Source organism: Balaenoptera ricei, chromosome 10, assembly GCF_028023285.1.
Source record: "Balaenoptera ricei isolate mBalRic1 chromosome 10, mBalRic1.hap2, whole genome shotgun sequence".
Taxonomy (NCBI): Eukaryota; Metazoa; Chordata; class Mammalia; order Artiodactyla; family Balaenopteridae; genus Balaenoptera; species Balaenoptera ricei.
This window is the reverse complement of record NC_082648.1, coordinates 58,820,010-58,843,034: the sequence shown is the minus strand read 5'-3', so window position 1 is coordinate 58,843,034 and position 23,025 is coordinate 58,820,010. Positions and strand designations below refer to the sequence as shown.

The 23,025-nt window shown below is 40.7% G+C and overlaps 1 protein-coding gene across 3 annotated transcripts in view; it reads right to left on the bottom strand.

Annotated features, from left to right (window-relative positions):
- The window catches only part of MYRFL (myelin regulatory factor like), a 116,530-nt gene extending 94,255 nt beyond the window's left edge, over window positions 1–22,275 (bottom strand). For all 3 annotated transcript variants that reach the window (XM_059936483.1, XM_059936484.1, XM_059936485.1), the window contains exon 1: window positions 22,086–22,275. In XM_059936483.1, coding sequence (XP_059792466.1) covers window positions 22,086–22,131 — 46 coding nt within the window. In that variant the 5' untranslated portion in view covers window positions 22,132–22,275. The remainder of the gene's footprint in view (window positions 1–22,085) is intronic.
- Window positions 22,276–23,025: the final 750 nt, after the last annotated feature.

The following is a 23,025-nucleotide window of genomic DNA, read 5'->3' as shown; positions in this document are numbered from 1 at the left end:
TCACAGATGCAAAATTCTAGAAAGGATTGCTGAACACTTGGCTGCTGGCCTCTGAGAACAGCAGAAGACATCCAGGAGCCTGCAAGTGCCCACCAAGAACTAGTGCTGTGGAAAAAAAAAAAAAAAAAGAACTAGTGCTGTGGATGGACTTCATCTGCTTTCCTGACAAGCAGATTAGGAGCCTGTGCATGAAAATGTATATCTTGATTTCAACTAGACACTTAACAAAATTGTCAATTCACTCATCCAATAATAAATATTTAATGAAGTGCGTGTGCTAGGCACTGGGATACAACAGTGAGCAACACTCAGTCTTACCCTCAAGCCAGGGGACGGGAGCACAGACAGGAAAAAGGCAGGACTAACACAGTGTGGTACATCAGGCCCAGGAGACACATAAGAGGGCCTTCCAATCCAGCTGGGGGGAGGGCAGTCAAGGATGGCTATACTTGTAGCTAAGACGGAGAAAGGTAAAGGAAATTACATTAGAATTAGGTGAATTTGTATCTGGGAGAACAACTGAACCCTAGCATGCTAACCCGGAGAAAATCCTAAAATGTACTATAAAATGACTCTGCTCTCATCCTTCTCAATAATGCTATTTGTGATTTGGACAAGTATAGAAAAGGCAAACCTGCCACGTATGCAGATGGCCTGAAGGAGATGAACAAGGTAAAAATACAGTATAAAAGAGTCAGGTCACTAGAGATTGTCACACTGAGTGAAGTAAGTCAGACAGAGAAAGACGAATATCATATGATATCGCTTATGTGTGGAATCTAAAAAAATGGTACAAATGAACCTATTTACAAAACAGAAATTGAGTCACAGGTGTAGAAAACAAACTTATTTGTTACCAAAGGGGAAGCGGGGGAGAGAGATAAATTGGGAGATTGGGATTGACATAGACATAGTACTATACATAAAATAGTTAACTAGTAAGAACCTATAGCACAGGGAACTCTATTCACTACTCTGTGATGACCCATATGGGAATAGAATTTTAAAAAAGAGTGGATATATTTATATGTATAACTGACTCATTTTGCTGTACAGCAGAAACTAACACAACGTTGTAAATCAACTATACGCCAATAAAAAAAAAAAGTCAGGTCAAATCTTGGCGACTGGATTGATGGCTGACTCTGACACGATGAAATTTAGTAGATTAAGCGTTCAGCTTTCCATTGATTTTTTTCCATTATGTAAATATGAGATGGGGAAACTTGGCTTTTGCGTAAATAAGTGATAAAGACATCAGTTTAATTTTGTCATCATGAAGAAGTATTGGGGAGACAAAGAAACTAATGTAGGGTTATAATAATGAAAGCACTGAGGACAGAACTGGGAGGGTAAGGTCCCTGTTCCTCTAGGCACAAGTCCAATCTTGATGACCTGGGCCCCATACCTTAAGAGGAATGTCGACAAATAGTAGGGTGCCAGGTGGAGATCCAACAAAGCAGGAAAGAATCAGAAGTAAGCCACATGAGAGATGGTCAATGGAGAATAAGAATAATAATACTTGGTAAATTTGTTGAGCACATTTTATGTACCAATACCTTGCTAAGAATTTTACATTTACTTTCTCACTTAATCCAAACAATAATTTTACTGTCAGGTAGGTCTAGTACTACTCCCATTTTTCAGAAGAGCAAACAGCCTCAGCAAGCTTAAGTAACTTGCTCAAGTTGCAATAACACAGTTGTTATTGCAGGGGTTCTTACTGTAGTGTTTTCTACTATAACATAACGTACATATTCCTGAACCACCTTGCCTTCTGCAAAATCATGCAAAATAATGAAAGAAAGTTGGGTTGGAGCAAACCAGTCAAAAACTAATAAAAACAATGACATTCCTAATAGAAATTTAAAGGACACATCAAACTATAATTAATATTGTTAAGTACTTCAGAAAATATAGGAATTTACCCTTTATAAAAAGGTTGTTGGAAGAGTTATGGTTGCTGAATTATGAGGGCAAGGGAAGAGGGAGGAGGCCACTGAGATTAGGATAACTGGTTTAGATCAATTACATTAGAACCTATCCTTCCTGGGCTCAAGGACTCTCCTCCTCTGTCTGAACAGATTAAGCTTCTGTCAGGAGGAAAGAAGGTGAAACGGCTGATGGTGCCTGCCATTTATAACTTAGAAATATAGATCTAAGATCTTTCAGCATTAACATTATTACAATTCCATGTGACTGTGTCCTGTATTGCTTTTTCACAAACCCAGCGTCGCTCAGTGTAAATAATAAATGACGGCTGGTTGGCTCGGTACCTTTGAAGATCTGCCCTTGTCGCACAGCTTCTGGGTGAATAATCTAACAATTGGTAGGATTTAAGGTAGGAGAGGGAAACGGTCTGTCTACTGCATTAGGTATCTCAATTTTCATGAAAGTATTTCAGTGTCTTCACTAGCTGATTATCAAGTTCATACTTCTTCTCCTTTTCAATTAATTATTTAAAATATAAATTAAGCAAGATCCTCTGGCCTTTCTGGGAGGCTGGGGATTCATTTTTCCAGGAGTTTTGGAAACTTACAACTGAGCCTCCTCCCAGCCCTTCGACATGAAGGTTAAACTTTTACGCTTTGTCCATTTTCTCTTCAAAAGCACATACTAATGTTAATACATACAGGAATAATAAAACAAAAGAAGAGAAATAAAACATAATCAACTGAATGTTAACCAATATTGATTTTTAACCATGGAAGACAAATTTGGGAAACTGAAACCGAGCACATTTCTTTTAAATGGTATAGGAATTCATCAAGGACTCTCATTTATTTTATGCCCAGGGTTTGAAGAATTATTGTTGTGATTTGTTCTATTAGAAAGTCTAATTTTGCCAAAGACCAAAATGGAGGAGGAGGAGGAAGAAGAAGGAAGAAGGAGAAAGAGAAGGATGAAGAGGAAGACATCCCAAAGGAAGGGAAGCCAAAGAGGAGACACCACACACAGGCTTTACCGCAGAGTTGGCTCATCTGCAACAGGCAGTGTTGAATATTAAATCAATGCCCCATGGGCAGACCCTGCACAAATTCAGGAAAATATGACAAGGAAGCTGCTCACCATGTGGCTTTCAGGGTTCCTGCCTGCCTCGGCAATGCCTTCCTTCCTACCAACCCTCATAGGGAGGGCACAGCCCAGCAGAGCACTGGCTGAGGGCTGAGTCTTCAGCCAGGTGTAGGACAGGCTCATGTCCTCTCCAATGCAAGAAATAAAGGAGGGAAATCCAGAAGACTTGGGATCCTGAAAAGAGACCAGCCTTGGAGTTTTTTTATTTATTGACTCGGCAAGTATGGTTGAGTGCCTGCTATGTGCCAGTCCCTAGCTGCTGAGGCTACAGGAATGAATCAGACATAGTTCCTTCCTTCTAGCTGTCCACAGGAGACGGACACAGAAAAAGGCAATACATGCTTAGAAGGGTGAAATGCAAAGTTCTATGGAATATGGGCTAGCCCTGAAGGGAGGGTGCCAAAGCAGAGACCCCGAGAGTGAAAAGCAGTTATCCAGGTGAAGAAGGCAGAGGGCGAGGGTGTTCTGGAAGGAGGGAGCCCCGTGTAACCTGGAGGCAAGAAAAGCAGGAGCTTTGGGAAATTGCAAGTCAGGCAGACTTGGGTTAAATTCCAGGTCTTGAAACTCTCTGGGACTGTTTCCTTATCAAAAAAAGGAGGTGGGTTTTACCACCTTAAAGCATTGCTTGCAGACTAAAAGTGATAACATATATCTATAATCCCACTACTAACAGATTCTCTCCCTGACCAGACTGTATTCAGGCTCCCCTGAACTTTTCAATGAGGTCTGTTTCCATGTTTCTCTCTTCGTTTTCCAGTTTTAGCAAGAATCATGATAAATCAGTTTAACCAGAATCCCTCGTCCTTCATATCTGATCACACACGATATCAATCGAGTTCCTCATCCTCCACCGGCCCCCAGGTGGTGTCAGATCACCGAGCCTACTTTCAGGAAGAATCTTGTTAGGCCAGTTTATGAAGAATCTCCCCCTTACCCTGCTCCTTGGCTATAATTTCCCACTTGCTGTATTTGGAGTTGAGCCCAATCTCTCTCTCCCACTGCAAAATTCCATCCCAGTGGTTATCGCCTATTATGACAGTCCCTCCCTTGAATAAAGTCCTCCTTATCATGCTTTAACAAGAGTCAATGAATTTTTTCCTTTAATACTACTACTGCTTGGTAAATAATAAGTATTCATTCCCTTCCTATTCCTTCTCTGTTCCTCATCCCCACCCCCAAACACAGGAGTCAGAAGAGTAAACCAATGGCTTAACTCAGGGAAGATCAGTTTCATCAAAGTAGGAGGTTAGGGGAAAGCCTACAATATAGGCACTTGCTGGCTCTGTTCTGGAGACGGGTTGGGTAGCCAGTGGCCAGTAGAGTATGTAGTAACTAGAGTTAAGTGAGGGAGAGGATAAAAAAGAGGAGTTTTCTCCAAAGATCTACCATGTTGACTTAAGTATTTTTCTGACATCGAGCCCTAGAATATGGAAGCCAATAAGCCAATACATGTCTTTACCCACTTTTTCCTTTGGAAAGGCAAAGTGGTATGTAGATGGAAAGAGCTTTGGGCTTGGAAGGAAAAGACAAAGGTTTTGCCACCAGCCCTGTGATTTTAGACACATCTGTCAACTTCTTTAAGGATCCGTTTCTTTCACCATAAAAAGTCTTCCTCTCAGGGTTGCATGAGGGACCAATGAGTTGATGGAAGTGAAAGAGTTTGTAAAATAGCAGACTCTATAAACAAGCATAATACAAATGGAAGAGTGAGAAGGAAACTTCGAAGATGGGTTAGGAAAGAACTGGCAAAATAAGGAACTGTAAAAATTGGTGGCTGGGTATGGATTTTTTCCCAACATTTCCATAAACAGCCAGTAAAGGGAGAGCCAGGTCCTGAGCATGGTTTACAGCCCTGACGTCCTCACCACCATGAAAGGTCCATTCAGATCTTCACACAGAAGCCTGCTTCTCCCAGGGGAAGGGAGAGATATGTGTGTGTGTCTGTCTTATGCTCATGTAGATAAAAAGAAGAAACAGTAGTTCTCCAAATGCTTCTTAAGGCACAGCACTTCTTGAGATGTGTGGATAATAAAGTGTCCCTCTTCTGGTCCCTCGGAATTAGCCTAGTCACGCTAACAGCTAGCTCTTACTCTTTTATATTCGGGCACAAAAATCATCCCAAAGGACATTACTCTCAGCAGAAGAACCTTGACTAGTTGTTACCTTGTAGAATTTGTAAGAAATATTTACCTTGTAGAATTTATAAGAAATAGTTTGTAGGTGTCATTTCTGCCTCTTCCTGCATATAAACATCTTATGTGACTTAACAGATTTGTTTCAAAGCAGCAAGCTTCTCTAACCCACACGGGAAGAAAAAAAAGAGGATCATTGTCTCCACACTTTGCATCCCTAGAATCCCACTGCACACACAGAATGCATATGGGCCGAGAGAGTAAAATTCCCATCAAGATACCTCGATCTGCTTTTGTATTGTTTTAATATGCACGAACAGAGAAATAGCTATGCAAATTTAAAAAACTGCTTCCATACATGCTTTTATACGCTTTTAAAAATATAAGTTCAACTAGGATATTTTATAGGATGTTAAATAGTAATATATTCTTTCGATTCTTTTGGGGTTCCCAACCTTTACTTACTGATTATCCACAGACAAAAATAATAGAAGTAATTAAAAGCTTTGATACCTTTCAAAGAATTAGGGAATTTAGTTTAGTTATGTGCCTCAAAGCCAGCCTCTCAAACCCTGCCAATGCATGGTTGAATAACCTGTTTGAGGTCAGCGGTTACCAAGGTTAGCAGATAACATTTTTCATATGCATTTTACACCACCCTAGCCTTTTCCGAAAGACAACTGACAGATCAAAGAACTAGTTTTCTTACAGGTAGAGCATCACAGAATAGAGGTAAAATGAAACAAGTTCTCTCCTTAAACTGAGTTTGCAGTGTCCCAACTTCAAAACCTCTTACGGATTTACTATAAAATTAGGATAAATGCTTTAGACTATTCAAGAACAGACAATGATAACAACTTATTCCTTTCAGCTTTGATTCAATCTCCAAACAAGGAATGCCCACTAAACCTTAAAGATATGGTATTAAGTTTCACTGTTCTGTTTTTTTCTGAAAAATGTTGATTTCAAGACCAACATGGAAAAGCTGAACCTTTTGCAATAAAAAGAAATACTCAGTACTTTGTCCTTTGTTGCTTGGCAACTAAAGGCTATAAATGGATTTTATGATTATAAAGGCTCTGGAATTAATGTGAACATGTAAAAGTTGTAATAACTCCCTGGGGACAGGAGTGTTTCTTTGAAAAAAAAGTACGAATATATATATGTAGTTTTTACTCATTCTTGTTTCAAAATAAATAGAGCAAGCAATTTTGTTTCTCCACACTTGCAAATGTTATAATAAAAATCAATAACTATCATTTATTTCATCATTTCAATATTTTATCATTAATGCTCACAACGCCAAGAGGTAGGTGTTATTATCCCCATTTTACAGGTGGAGAAAACTGAAACTTTAAAATGTTATGTTACTGGCCCAAGGTCACAAAATTAAGAAGCAGAGGAATCAGGATTTGAACCCAAGTCTGCCTGAACTAAGGCTTCTGCCGTCAAGTGCATACCATAGAGATTTCTAGGAAGCATATTTCTCGGCTTCTAATACTTGAGGATATTGATCACTTTAATCCCGTGAGAGCGATACTATGTCCAATTATCAAGTCATATGATGTTAGCCTTAGAACACATTACTCCCTGTTGCTTTACATGACAATGGTTTCTTATATTGCTAATACCAAGGTGTCAAATATTGGGGTACCATCTTACTGGATTTTTTGTCTTGAGTCTGGGTACCAAAAAGGACAATATTGAGAGTTAATATTTTCTACTACACTTCTGAGCAAACCCAGCTTCCTAAATTCCCTCCGTGGATTCTTGTTTTGCATCAAGCAGTACTACAGGTCAGTGTTGGTGTTCATATATCTTTGCATTCTTATGAGTAGCCTTATCTTTTGAGTTTCTGTAGCTGCCTGCTCCATGAACGTAAACCATTGCCTTTTTACTGCTAGCACTTCATCTTATGGTGCCAGAGCTGGGCTTTGCCAAAAAATGCCAGATGGCACTAAAGTTCCAACAGCTCACATTCCAGAATAATTTCATCTATAGAATGGAATTACATGCACATTGTCACACACACACACAAAGGCTCTGGTTATTTTAAGAGGAGCCATAAGTTCCAGCTAACTTTGCAGATGTTCCCTTGCAACCTGTTTGGAAGACACTGCAGAGTGGCGAGGAGCACAGGTCTTTGGAGAAAGACAGACATCTGTCCAACTCTAAGCTCTGATACATAATAGCTGTGTTATCTTGGGCAAGGTACAAACCTTTTCTGAATCTCTGTTTCCTCATCACTAAAATGATGATAACATTATCTGCCTGTTCATTTTGTTGTACAAATTAAGAATTAATACAGCTAAAGGCCTTTGTACAAGGTCTAGCATAAAGTCAAGCATTCATTAAATGGTAGAGGTTTCCTTACTGATCACAGATGGCTTCCGGGAGCTCCATTAAAAGAATAAACATTTTTCTTAATTACAGAAGACTGATAATACTATTACATTGGGCAATGACTGTAGGTCAGGCACTATTCAAAGTACTTCACGTATATCATTTTACTTAATTCTCATTTTTCTCCTATGAAGTAATACCTGCTTCATTTAATAGATGAGGAAACAGTCTCAGAGAGACCCAGTCATTTGCTAAAGCAGCATCTCGAGTGCATGGTAGAGGAGGGATTTGAGCCCAGGGAAATCTGGGTACAAAGCCTATGCTCTAACTACTATGTCGCTCATCACCACACATGCAGGCTGGTGTCGGGAGCTCAGAGACAGTGTGTGTGACATGCATCGGTGCCCAGTTTCCAGAGCTGATATGGGTGGCCTGTGAAATGCAACCTCAGAAATGGGAAGGATGCTGTGATCAGATAAACTCCAAGATCATTCCTGCAACCCAGGGTCCATTACCTTGACTGGTTTCCTGGTGCCTAGATCTCTACTTTTGTCAAAACTAGAGCATCTACTCTTCTGTTTGACTCCTAATGTCTCCCAGTGACTCCCAGGTAATGATTCTGAATCTCAGCTATAACCCGTTTTGAGTTATAGCCTGAACCTCTCACGGAGGGACTTGGGTTTTGAATTCTCTCCATCCCCAGTTAGCATCTGTGCCATGTTTCCTGCTGAACACCACACCACCTCCACTCCCTTCCTGCTAATAAAGAGTTCTTTTTAGGGGAAACAGAGTTATCACACCTAGGGGAAGATATCTGCCATGGGTCACAGATCTAAGAGTTATCTACAGAAAAAAATGTTTATGAGGAGCTGCGATTTCCCTCCCACCAGAGTTGATTCTGATATTAAAATATACATAAGAAAAGGAGCACAACTTTTGTACAATACAATAAAGGTGCCTGCTTTCTATCAGAAGTTTTGGTCAAGAATCCCATTGACTTAACACATATTTAACAAACATTCCTTTTTTTTTGTAACAGCTACATTCAAGACAATAAGCCTGCAAAGATAATGAGACAAAGTCAGGTCCTCACCTGGAGATACTCACTGTCTTCTGGGGAGATAGACAAGTAGACCTATAAACTAAACCTCAGTGCGAAAGGTGCACATCCAAAGGTAAGGACAAAGTGCTGGAGAAGCATGGAGAATTTTGCTTCACAGGATGAAGAAGTAGGAAAGTGCATTCGGGGCAAACGGCACAAACACCCAGTGTTATAAAAAGGTGTTTTTAAGAAACCATGAAAAGCTCAGTATAGCTGGGGTATAGAAACATTAATAACAATACTGATGATGATGATGGTGATAAACATAGTAATTGAGGTACTGTTCTGAACCTCATGCATATTGAATCACTGAACCTTCACAATAACCTTATTAGATAGGTATTAGTAGTATCCAATTTTATAGATACAGAACTGAGGCACAGAGAGATTAAGTAACTTGCCCAAGATCACATAGCTAGCAAGGGGCAGAGTCAGGATTAGAACTCTGGCCTTGGAACAAGCTCCTATCCACTACATCAAACTGCCTCTCACAACTGTGAGGATGGGGGAGTCTCAGAGATAAGGACACTGAAATGTTACCTTGGGACCATATGCTAAGCTCAGGCAATGGAGAGTCAACAGAAATGTTTAAGTAATGGCGTTCACGTGAGCCAATAGTGAAGTGGAAGGTGGTCAGCTCCGGGAAAAAAATTAGGAGGCTCTTGCAAGAGATGAAGATCCAAAGGGGAGGCTGCAGTTGAAAACATTTAGCAACAGTTTGGTAAACAACTAGCTGTAGAGCATGGGAGGAGTCCGTAAGGGTGACACCCTAGTTTCTAGTTTGGGAGGTTTAGTGAAGACCGAAGGGGGTATAGGAAGCAGCGAAGACTGGAATCAGGGAGGGGAAGGATAATGAGTTCCACTTTGAATGTACTGCTTTGATGAAACTAAGGGACACTCGGCACATACGAGTGTACGTTAAACATCTGTAACTAGAGGTCTGGAAAGTGGCAAGAGGGTTTGGGGAATGCTGATCCATGGGAGTAAATGAAACCATTCAGGGTGAGTTTTTGGTGCTCAGATGAAAGAGTTTCCAAAACAGGACCCTGGGGCAGAGAAGGAGGAGGGTGTACGAGCGAGCGCTCCTGAGAGGTAACAGAGACACTGGATGAGAATCAGAGGCGAAGATGCCATGGGATCAAACAGGAGAGTTTCCGCGAGCAAACACCAATGAAGAGAGGACACCAGGAGGATGAAGGCCGATGATATTCAATACAATCTAGCAATTAGGAGAAATCTCAGAAGGGTAAGTTGGAGCAGAAGCCAGAGAAGATTGGGTTGAAAAGTGAATGGGGGGCTTCCCTGGTGGCGCAGTGGTTAAGAATCCACCTGCCAATGCAGGGGACACGGGTTCGAGCCCTGGTCCGGGAAGATCCCACATGTCGCGGAGCAACTAAGCTCGTGTGCCACAACTACTGAGCCTGTCCTCTAGAGCTCGTGAGCCACAACTATCGAGCCTGCGTGCCACAACTACTGAAGCCTGCGCACCTAGAGCCCGTACTCCACACAAGAGAAGCCACGGCAATGAGAAGCCCACTCACAGCAACGAAGAATAGCCCCTGCTCGCCGCAACTAGAGAAAGCCGGCGTGCAGCAACGAAAACCCAAAGCAGCCAAAAATAAAATTTAAAAAAAAAAAAAAAAAAAGAAAAGTGAATGGGATGTGAAGAGAGTGGGTATTTTTCAGAGTTTGGTGATGAAAGGGAAGAGAAAGATTGATGAATGTTTGGAAGGAGAGGTAGAATCAATGAAAGAGATTTGAATCTCTTGCTGACCCACAGATAACTTAATTTCACTACTGTTCCCCTGAGGAAGTTCTGTTACTCTCTCCCTTCCCTTATATACATCAATTTTTTAAGGTATCTTTTAATGTAGCCTAATTCCAGAATCTTTTTAGAAGCAGATAACCAACAGATGATGATCCACTGCCAGGGGTTTCCTCCTATCAAACTGGGCACCACCTGGACCCCTGGAAGCATCTCTTCAAATGCCACTGATGTGGCCCCAGGGATAGTAGGAAGCCCAATGCAGAGGAAATAATCACTTTTCCTGGCCAGTTCAACTGCTCAGGAAGAAGGCATCTGATTTTCTATATCCACCATTAAAACTGAGAACAGACTTTTAAGAGTTTGCTCCCTTTCTGGTTGCAGTATAGTTTTGGTGTAAATGATTACTGCTACTGTTACAGCTCAGAAGATGAAGATGAAACAGGGATTTTTTTCATCATTGCTTTTTTTTAAAAAAAAAAAAATTTATTTATTTGGTTGTGCCAGGTCTTAGTTGCAGCAGGCAGGCTCCTTAGTTGCAGCTCGTGGGCTCCTTAGCTGTGGCATACGAACTCTTAGTTGAGGCACGTACGTGGGATCTAGTTATCGACCAGGGATCAAACCCAGGTTCCCTGCATTGGGAGTGCGGAGTCCCAGCCACTGCGCCACCAGGGAAGTCCCTCATCATTGCTTTTAATCATGCTATCAAATCTCCCTTTCCCATCCCTTAACAACATTTTGAGTAGAATCTGTTCCTAGACTCTTTGATTGTTAAAGCATGCTCCAGTCCAGAATCTCCCGCCTGGTTCAGAGCACACCCTCCTCAACTGTGGGTTGCTCCAGGCGGGGCAGGTGAGAGAAGCAGCCAACAGCCTGGGGCTAGAGCAGAGCTTCTAACTAAGCTCTTGTGGGCCATAGACCTCACTGATCATCTGATGAAAACTACAGAGACTTTCCCTATAAGTATGTGCCTACACATATACACATTTCCACCCAATTTCAGAGGGTTCAAGTCCCCTCCAGAATCTCATCCCAAGTTAAGGACTCTGAATAGAGAGTAACTTTTTTTATGTCAAAAAATGTAAATTAATATCAGGTAGTGGTGATAGGGACAGTCTGCAGATGGATTTTTTTTAAAACTTCCTAGCAGATAATTTGGCAATACCAAAGACCAAAATTAAAAAAAAAAAAAATAGGGCTTCCCTGGTGGCGCAGTGGTTGAGAATCTGCCTGCCAATGCAGGGGACACGGGTTCGAGCCCTGGGAAGGGGAAGATCCTACATGCCGCGGAGCAGCTGGGCCCGTGAGCCACAATTACTGAGCCTGCGCGTCTGGAGCCTGTGCTCCGCAACAAGAGAGGCCGCGATAGTGAGAGGCCCGCACACCGCGATGAAGAGTGGCCCCCGCTCGCCACAACTGGAGAGAGCCCTCGCACAGAAATGAAGACCCAACACAGCCAAATAAATAAATAAATACATACATACATAAAAAAAAAAAAAAACTATGTTCCAACAATTATATTTTGGGGAGATCCATACAAAGTTAATAACTAAGGGTTTGGGGGGAAATTGTTATAATGGTATGTATTTAACAGGGAAAAACCTAGCACAAGCCTACATGTCCAATGATAAGAAATGGTTAAATTATGGAACATCTCAAATAAAGGTTTTCCCATATATACCTGGGGCCTGAAAATGGGAGAGGTGTTCTCCTTGCTCTGCATCGCTGCTTCCGGATCAGTTTTCTTCCTCCCTCCTTCACGAGCTTTGGTATATGCCAGTGACCAGGCCACCTCCTGCTAATAATAGCATCTACCAACCTCTTGGTCACTATTCCTTTCTCACCGAACATTCAGCATCTGGTACCTCCCTCCCTCTAACACCACTCCTGCCATCGCTGCTGGTTGCTTCAACATCCACCCAATAATATCACAGCCTCTCAGGTTCTTAAACTCCTCGCCTCTATCCCACCTCAGCCACCACTTCCCATGACCCTCTCCTAAACCTCGGCATCACCAATAACTGCACCATTCTCTGAAATCTCAGTTTCAAGCGTCATGTTCTTTTGACCAGCTTAACCTTTCCACTCACTGACATCCAAACCTCCTCATCCCCCTTCCACTCCTTTGTTACCCAGCTTAAATTCCAGGGTCCATCACTCTAATTACTCCCTTGCAAAGACTTGTAAGTCTCTTTTCTTCTTTCCACCTGTGGAACTCACATGAGAAAATCCTGACTTTAGTTAAACCCAATTCTTCACCCACTCCAAGACTGCACCGAGTAGCTGAATGTTGCTGAGAAAATCATACAAATGTAGTGACTAACCTCACTTAAAGTAATTAACCACAAATCTCACATGAACATGGCACTGACTAGCATCCTTACTATTTCCTGGCCGATTTGCTTTTTACTCTATGTAGTGAGTTGAAAAATGGACCCCAAAATGTATGATCACCCAGAACCTGTGAGTGCAAACTTACCTGGAAAAGGGGTGTTGGCAGGTATAATAAAGTTAAGTGTTTCAAGATGAGATCATCCTGGATTAGGGTGGGCCCTAAGGGCAATGATGAGTGTCCTTGTAAGAGAAGTGACAGATACAAGAGACTCATGGAGAAGGTGACGTAAAGATGCAGGCAGAGATGAGAGTGATTAGTCTACAAGTCAAGGAATACCAAGGATATCGTCAGCACCACCTGAAGCTACGAGAGAGACATGGAGTGGATTCTTCCCTCCAGCCTTCAGCGTTTGTGGCCTTGCCAACTCCTTGATTTCAGACTTCTTATCTCCAGAATTGTGAGAGAATAAATTTCTGTTGCTTTAAGCCACCTGTTTGTGGTAATTTTTTATGTCAGCCCTGGGAAATTAATACACTAACTAAGAAGATCATTTCATAATTTATCCTTCCTCCTAAAGCCCCCAACAGTCCCCTACCACACTCCCACCACCTGGGTTCACAGGTAAAGCAGAAGCAACCTGTCTCAGCTTCCCACCCTGAAACCTACCACACTACCTGCATGTGTTCCAGATACTCCTCTTTTCCTCCCTTGCCAGACAGTAAGTGCTCCTGGTACCTAAGGGCAAGGTATCTGCTCTCTCCACCCCATCCTCACCCACCTTCTCAAGGTTCCCCTCCCACAATTATCCCCCTCCCTCTTCTGCATCAAACGTTTATTCCTCCACAATGAATCATTCCATCTGCACATCAAGCTTTCGTATCTCCCGTCTTAAAAACAAAATTATCAAGTAAAAACCCTCTTGCCTCCGCACTTCCTCTGGCTATTGCCACATTTCTCTGCTCCTGGCACAAAAGGACTTCTCAAAAGCATTATCCATATTAGCCACTCACCTTCCATTCTCTCTTCTTCCCCTACTGCATGGAAACCACTTGTCACGGTCACCCACAACCTTCTTTCCCAAATTCTATGCTCAATTAACTGGCATTTCAGAAACATTTAAAACATTTGACCACACCCTCTTTGAAACACTATTCTTTCCTAGCTTAACACCACACTCTCCTGGCTTTCCTCCCACCTCATTTAACACCCTTTGCTGGTTGCTCTCACTTGGGTCCCTAAATGTTATCGTGGGGCCCTCTTGTCTGTCTCCCTTCTTGGTGACCTCATCTAGTCTCAGGGCTTTAAACACCAACCATACGTTGGTAACTCCCTGATTGATATCTATAGCCCAGATCCCTCCCTTGGGTTCCAGATTCAAACATCCAATTGCCTCCTCATCACTTCTGCCTGGTTCTCTAAAAGGTAGCTAAAACGTAAAGTGTCCCAAATGAATTCTTGATTTCACACATATGCACGTGAACACACACACACACACACACAAAAGTGCACTTCCACCCATTATTCCACAGCTGAGTACATTGTACTAAATCCACCAATTATTGACACCAAAACCTAGGCATCACCCTTGATTCCTCTGCCTTCCTCACCCCCACATCCCATCCATCTGCAAGTTCTGCCTGTTCTCCTGCTTAAAACCCTCCACTGGTTTCCTATCACACTGAGAATAAAAATCCAAACTCTGACGTCATCTTCGACAGCCCACCTGATTGTCATTCAACACTGTCCCCTGCCCCTTTCCACTCCACCCCTGCCCCTAACCACTCCAAGTTTAGGGACTTCACACTGGTATTCCCTTTTCCTGGAATGTTCTTCTTATGGAGGATTATGATTCTATACCCAGTACATAGTAGGTGCTCAATAAATAATAGTTATTATTAATTAGGTTGTAGATCAAGGGTTAGCAAACATTTTCTATAAAGAGCCAGATAGTATTTTAGATTTTGAGGGCCATAAGGTCTCTGCTGCCACCATTCAACTCTGCCGTCACAGCAACCAAGCAGCCACAGATAATATTTATTATTTTTTTTAAATTTACTTGTTTATTATTATTTATTTTTGGCTGCGTTGGGTCTTCATTGCTCCACACGGGCTTTCTCTAGTTGCAGCGAGCTGGGGCTGCTCTTCGTTGCGGTGTGCGGGCTTCTCATTGCGGTGGCTTCTCTTCTGCGGAGCATGGGCTCCAGGTGCATGGGCTTCAGTAGTTGTGGCTCGCGGGCTCAGTAGTTGTGGCTCATGGGCTCTAGAGCACAGGCTCAGTAGTTGTGGCACACGGGCTTCAGTAGTTGCGGCTCGCGGGCTCAGTAGTTGTGGCTCATGGGCTGTAGAGCACAGGCTCAGTAGTTGTGGCACACGGGCTTAGTTGCTCCGCGGCATGTGGGATCTTCCTGGACCAGGGGTCAAACCTGTGTCCCCTGCATTGGCAGGGGGATTATTAACCACTGTGCCACCAGGGAAGTCCCACAGATGATATTTAAATGAATGAGTGAATAAAACTTCATTTACGAAATCAGGCTGCAGGCCAGATTTAGCCTGTGGGCCATGACTTTCAGAATCCTGTTATAAATGAATAAGTAATGATAAGAAGAGATGTTTCCATCTATACTCCATGAAAAAGTCCATTATTAAAGAATAGAAAGAGTATGATCCCATTAAAAAAAAAATACACACAAGATCAACACCAAAATGTGAACAGCTGTTATCATAAGTGGTGAGATTACAGGTGATAACTATTTCTTGTTTTATGTTATCTATTTTTTCCACAATCGTCCATGTATTCAATGTTTAGCTTCCAAGATATTGTGGAGTCTTCCAGAAGCTGACTTCTAAATCCCAAGCCGAAAAGATGACAACGTCAATAACACCAAAGAAGGTGGTGTAGTCTCCTCTCAGAAGCATTTGTCTGAGTGATTTTGTTCCCGGATCCCCTACAGTTGCTGATGACGTTGGCAGTTCTCAAATGTAGGGTATGTGCAGGTGACAGAAGTTAGCTCTGACCTAGTTACAGCACATTTTAAATTCTAATGAAATTGCCTTCACCTTGGGGATCCCAGCGTGAAAGAAGAAAAGGGATTTTTTTTCTTAATGGCACCAAGCCCACACCTCTTTGTTCTGGATGCTTCATGACAAGGCAACACAATTTCTAACCACCTGCCAACATCAGATAGAAGTGTTCAAATAATTATAAGCAGCTTGCATGATTTGGGTTGTTCTTCTTGTCCTTGACGTATTCTCATTCCCAGTCCCCTAGAAAGTCCATAGTGTCTCCAAACAGAAACAGAGGTGGCCTCATCAATAAACAAGGAGAACCTGCCTCTGTGGGATAATTTCAGCGTTTCTAGGACGCAACATGATGTCTAAAATTCCATTAGAGATCAACCAAACCTACTCTTAGAGAAGGTAATCTTTTTGACTTGTATGATCAAAACGACTTTGTGTTCTGTGAAAGCACATTGAATACAAAACTCTATAGAGATGTAAGGTGTCATCAGATCCTTTGCCATCTGTACCTTCTGTGCAAACTCAGGTTTTATTGGGACAGAAGGAAGAGGGCATAAAGATGCTGGTTATGTGAGAGGGTGAAAAATTGGTGGTCTTAAAGTGAAAGAAAGACAAAGATTGAGAGACTGGCCGGAGGCCAAAGATACCCTTTACCTGCAATACAGTCTTGCCCAGGGCCAGCCCTCTACACTGCATTCAGCTGCTCAGAGCTTCTGATTCCAATCACAGGACTTCAGAAACATCAACCAATCAGAGCTGGTTTCACTTTTGGAGAAGTAATATACAGGAACCACATAAGACATTTACGACTTTACCTCTGGTAATAATGGAATCTGGCAGCTCTTGTCTCATGGCCTCTGTCTGTTTTATTCACTGAACCTTTCTGCTACTTTCTGCTTTGCTTACTGGGCAAGTTTTTCTTCTTCCCATATTTGAACTTGCTGGGTGCTCCGAACCTAGAGTTCAAACTGTTGAATAGAATAGTCTGTGCACTGTTCTTCATTCATTTATTCTATAAAGATTACTGTCTACTATGTGCCGGCACCATTTGGGCACTTTTCCAAGCTACATCTCTCTTGTGCTCAACAATTCTACCAACCCTCCCTTGAAGCCTCTCTAGATCCATTCCATCTGGGTCAGTCCCTTGAGTCTCTGCTTTTCTGCTCCAGAATCTTCAGCATTTTCTTCATTTTCCCGAAAACTTGACACCTCCATAATATTCCTGTACAGCTCATGGGTAGCAGATGTTTTTGCCTACCCTGCATCCCTACCACCCTACTTTAATAATAGCTAACTAGAATTTTAAATCTTAAGCAGAGAGAGGAGGGCAGAAAATACTTTGAAGCTTGTTTGACAGCAGCTTCCTGAAAGGACTGTTCTTCCTCTTAGATCTCAGGAGCTGTCCAGTGGTTCCTGCCCATCCAAAGCTTCTGGTTTTAGGAGCTACCCCTCACCCCCCAAACTTCAATGGGTGAGTGGGAGTTTCTTCAGGTAGTTTCTCTCTTCTGCTTTCATGTGATCTCTTCAGGAGAGTCAGCCCTCTGTGTCTGCAGGTTCCACATTTGCAGATTTCAACCAACCGAGGATGGAAAATATTTGGGAAAAAAGATCCCAGAAAGTTCCAAAAAGCAAAACTTGATTTTGTCACATGCTAGCAACTACTCACATAGCATTTATGTTGTATTGGGTACTATAAATAATCTAGAGATTATTTAACATGTACTAGAGGATGTACATAGGTTAATATGCAGATACTACTGCCATTTTATGAAAGGGGCTTGAGTATTTGGGGCTTTTGGTATCAGAGGGGATCCTAGAACCAATCTCCTCCCGGATTCCGAGGGACAACTGTATGTAGTTTTTCCCACTCTGCTCAGTCAGGGCAGGTATCTCCTCTCTTGCTTTCGTGATAAGCCAAAAAGCATTTGAGAACCTACTTCAGGACTTTATGAAGAGGATGAGCTAAACAGCTTCTCACCAATTTAGAAAATTTCTTTTTAAAGATTAAATATAATGAACAATAAAATATTCTCAAATTAGTTTTTCTAAACTGTTCGAAAAAGCTGGGAAATAAAAGATGAATCTTGATATCACAGTAGCCCAAAAGAAATACCCATAAGGAACCAAATTAAGAATGTAAGGTCACAGCTATGGAAAACAAGTGAGGTAAACTGAGGAATGGGATTTTCCATACTTCATTTTCTATTCCTTTTTTACCCGGGGGGTTGCTGTAAGAAGTAAATGAGGTAATGAATGTAAAGTGAATGGAACAGTACTTCATGCATGGTAAATGCTCAGCAAACGTTATTAATTCTGGCGCAAACATAAGATAAAACAAAGTCTAAGTAAATGAGGTAATGAATGTAAAGTGAATGGAACAGTGCTTCATGCATGGTAAATGCTCAGCAAATGTTATTAATCTGGCGCAAACTTAAGATAAAACAAAGTCTAAGTAAATGAGGTAATGAATGTAAAGTGACTGGAACAGTGCTTCATGCATGGTAAATGCTCAGCAAACGTTATTAACCTGGGGCAAACTTAAGATAAAACAAAGTCAAAGTTAACTAACTTAAAACTTGGCTAGTGTTAAAGGATATATATTTTTAAAGATAAAATCATGACTCATAGAAATATAAGATGAACACATGCCAAAGATTTTTATATACTTCATGAAGGAAGCAGGAAGATGTTACAAGTGGTTCAAGGAGAATTCAAACAGCAGATCTAGATCTAGGTACCTAGATAGATAAATAGAGATAGATCGATAGATCTATATAGACAGAGATAGGTAAGCAGATAGATAATCTAAATCTGGCTATGCCATGGAACGAATTTACAAATAAATGGAAAACTGGGTTTTACTGAAACTATTGATCCCCAAAAGGAGACAATTCATTTACATATCTATAGACAAAATTCATTGCATTGATATCAATTATCTACAATTTACAGAGTTTCAAAATAGCTCTAAGACAATAAAAGGTGAAAATCCCATAGAATCTGATAGCCCAAAGGACATGATCCAGGCATAGTTTTCTATGGAAGACACCTAATAATCTTTTTTTTCATCCATTTCATACAATTTTTCTTTACACAGAAAAGAAATTCTTAAACAGAGGAGTTTTGTGGAATTAAACCCAGTCTCCTTTATTTAAGAAAAACTGACTATGACATTATGCATTCCAACTTTGAAGCACTGAGATAATAAAGTATAAAGAAGAAAGTAAAAATCCCCATATTCCTACCACTAAGAAATAACTACTGTTAATACTTGTAGTGTATTCATCCAATTGTTTCTACATATATAGGTGTGCATGTATGTATATATAGCAACTGCTTTCAGATCAGTTTTAATAAACTTTGTTCTAGAAAAATACATATATATATTCAATTGTATTATATATACCAATTTGTAATCCGCTTTTCCCCTTTATATCATAAACACTTTTCCTTATCATCGTCATTTTTAATAGCTACAAAATATTCCATTATATGAAAGAACCATAATCTATTTAACTAATCTACCACTATTAGAATTTTAAATTGTAACCAATTTTTAATTATTAGAAATAAAATGTGCCTCTCCTCTTACAACCTTTCTCTTGCAGTAGTATCAGCTTTGCTGAAAAAGCCAAACATTTCGCATGGTATCTGAGTTTCCAGTGGATGTTGGGATCCCTAGAGAACCCTTCCACCTCTTCTGCTTTAGCTAATGGGCCTACCTATTGCATCAGTGGCAGGCAATAGAATGAGGTGTGCCAGCTACCTGGAACCATGCTTTGTTCTTGTCATCTTCCTGAGACACACCATAAAGATTTAGCATGATCAGCATGAGTTCTGATGTTCAAGGCCATTTAATTCGTGATGATATTGTCAGTACAGATAGTTTTTAATACGGAAGTGTTCATAAGAAAAACATATATTATTTAGGATCCAGATTCTTAGAATGTAGAGTCTGAGAAAGCAAAGAAAAAATAGCTTTCAGGTGGGTAATAAATCACAAAAACTTTTCTTGCTTTTCAGACCTTGATTTTTTATATGAGTTTGCATTTAATTAGAAGCTGACATATCGACAGGAGCACAACATAGAACAACTGGCCCTCCTCATGAGAATATCAGATCCAGTCTTGCTGTCCTCATTCTAAGGAATATTTGAGAAAGGAAATCATAATCTAAAGGAAACGTCTCAAAGCCCTCCAGGCTATCATTTAAAAGTTGTGGTTGTTGGACTTGGCACACCGTCAGTGATCGATATTTGCTAAACAGATAATAAAAAATTGACAACCAGCTGTGTGACTTTCGAGGGGAGGGGAATCACTTAAGTTAGTGCTTCCATTTTTTTATTTCCAAAGTTTACCATCTTTTCCATTTATTCATTCAAAGATAATGTAAGAAAAACACTGACCATTTTATTCTCTTTCCATGGAGAAATTACTCCTCCCTAGTTAAAAAGGTTTCAATGGGGCTTCCCTGGTGGCGCAGTGGTTAAGAATCTGCCTGCCAATTCAGGGGACATGGGTTCGAGCCCTGGTCTGGGAAGATCCCACATGCCGCGGAGCAACTAGGCCCGTGAGCCACAATTACTGAGCCTGCGCATCTGGAGCCTGGGCTCTGCAACAAGAGAGGCCGCAATAGTGAGAGGCCCGCGCACTGCGATGAAGAGTGGCCCCCACTTGCCACAACTAGAGAAAGCCCTCTCACAGAAACGAAGACCCAACACAGCCATAAATAAATAAATAAATAAAATTTAAAAAAAAAAAGGCTTCAAAAGGAGCCAGAGTTTAGTTTGGGCTAAGAAAGATACTATAATAATAATAATAATAATTATTTGTTTCAGCTATACAGAGGACTTGTGGAAACTATATCCTCAAAGACTTCTCAAAATAGCATAAACAAGGACAGTATAGTGACCCTATAGGTATAACAGCACTTCCAAAAAACAGAAGGTAGACCAGATGAACTTTTCAGGTCTTCTCTAGCTCTGGAAAGAAATCAAGTAGACTTTGTGTATTTATAAAATCAATTGATGGTTCCTCTAAAATAAAGCAGATATAACTGTAGCTTGAAGTTTGCTACCTACTGCTCAAATGAAAGTTACACAGGATATAAAATCAGGCAACAACAATCAAGCAACATTAGTGTGCCTACTGTGTGACCCAAGTGGACACACTGACTTGGGCACTGTCAGAGACAGAACATGATGGGATGGATCATAGGGCTGAAATAACACAATAATTCTCTAGGTCTTATATTCCTTCTTATCCCATGTGGCAAAATCCAAGCCACAGAACCTACTGTATTGTACTAATTCCTTCCGATAGTGACCTAAAATCTCACTGTTTCTTTGATATAAACACTCTTTAGTGTTCGATACAATATGGTGTTGGGTCAATTCCATTCAATCTTTAAACGTCTAGTATTTGTCACTTTACTAATCACAAGAAATGCCAAAAGCACTTTCTCAATATGCTAACTGCCCTCTGGATTCTGTGAGTGAGCTGGTCTGCCCTCAGTTATTCTCATACTCCCTCCTGGGAAATACCTGGAAATGTGCAAAGAGCTCTGGCAACATTTCCCTTCCCATGGAAGTCTGAGCGTGACTAACTGATAAGGAACTGCAGCTGCACTAACATGCAGTCTCCCAATGGCTCCCTAAAAGGTGTCACAAGAAGGCAAGCCTTTCCTGACATTTTCAGCAGACCCACCATGAGAATATCAACCCAACTAAATATGAGAAGTGGTACCACTATTTCAGGTTTTTAGAAAAAAAAATCTTTGCAACCATGTCCTATAGTAAGCCTTCGCTTGGGGAAAAATATATTTAACCTCAAAAAAAATCATCACTCAATAGTTACACATTTTTAAAGTGTTATGAAAAACAAAGAACGGAATGGGGGAAGAGGTGTTCCTTTACTGTTAGGCTGTTTTGTATTTAATTATATTAACAGAAAAACCATCTTAAGTAAACTCTTACATTTCTCCTGTGCTGTATTCAATAATTTTAGAGATAAGAAAAATCTAGTCTTATGAAACATAGGGATTAGAAAAAAAATCTAGCACAGGACAGGGACAAATTCTAATAACATAGGTATGCTGACCTCTTGGTTCTTTCAACAACTAAGCTGTAAGATGGAAATCCTGAATTTTTAAAAATCACTGCCTATACCATTGATTTTTTTGCTACAAACACAGCAAATAAACCTGCACTTCTGACTTCAGGACAGTTAGTACAATAGTATTTCTTTCAAAGCCCAAGTGAATTCCAAAAAGGTGAGACAGTGACAGTTTCTCAGATGTTGGAAACGGGCTTCTTACCTTCGAAGAACTGCTGTAGGGCCTCGTTTTCGCCTACCACATCCATGGTGCCGTGGTCCTGGTAGTTACTTCCGCACAGAATGATTATCAGACCTCAGGAACTAAATGCTGTCCTCTCAGCTCGAAGCCTATGCATGCTCTTGAAAAATGTTCATTTTCTTTTTATTGGAGTGAAGCATATCTTCAGCCATCAAACTGTGCCCAAAAAGATGGTTAAGTTTTCAAATGTGATCATAAAACCAGAAGGATATGTAACCACACAAAAGGAAAATTCATGAAGAGGGAAGTGGTAGAAAATCCATCTCTCTTTCTATAGGGAACTGTTTCTGCTCTGCCTTTCGTCTTTGTTTTAAGGACCTTTGTCCTTAGTGACACATGTAATTACATAAATGGGCAATAAATACATAGCCTTATCTCCTATTTGTCCTTTTACACCGATATATTTATTTCTCTTCCTCTATCAACCAGATCGATTTAGCTACAACCTAGCAAAGATACAGGGGTTTTTTTTTCACCTAGAGAAAGAGGGCAAATCAATATAATCACTTTCATAGATACCGAGGCTTGTGATAATGAAAAGTTAGGATTTGTTAAATATTTCCAAATCTACTTGCAGTGAAAAAAATTCCTTGATACGCACCTTGTCCATTTCCTCCAGTTTATTTTCTTTGAAAGTATAAACCATAAAGTATGAGAAGTCCCTCTAATGAGCAATAAAACTGCATTTCTGATTTAGTAATTCTTACAACCAAGTATGTGGTTCACTCCTAGCTGGTTTTACTCCTTAATATAAAGGTATATCCAAATAAATGTTTTGTTTTCACTATTTAGTTATTAACTTATCTAATAACAGACTAAAAGGAATACAATTAGGAAATTAAACTAGTCCTTTCAGCTCCTTCCTGTTTCCTTTTTCCCCGACTTTTTATTTTGAAAGTTT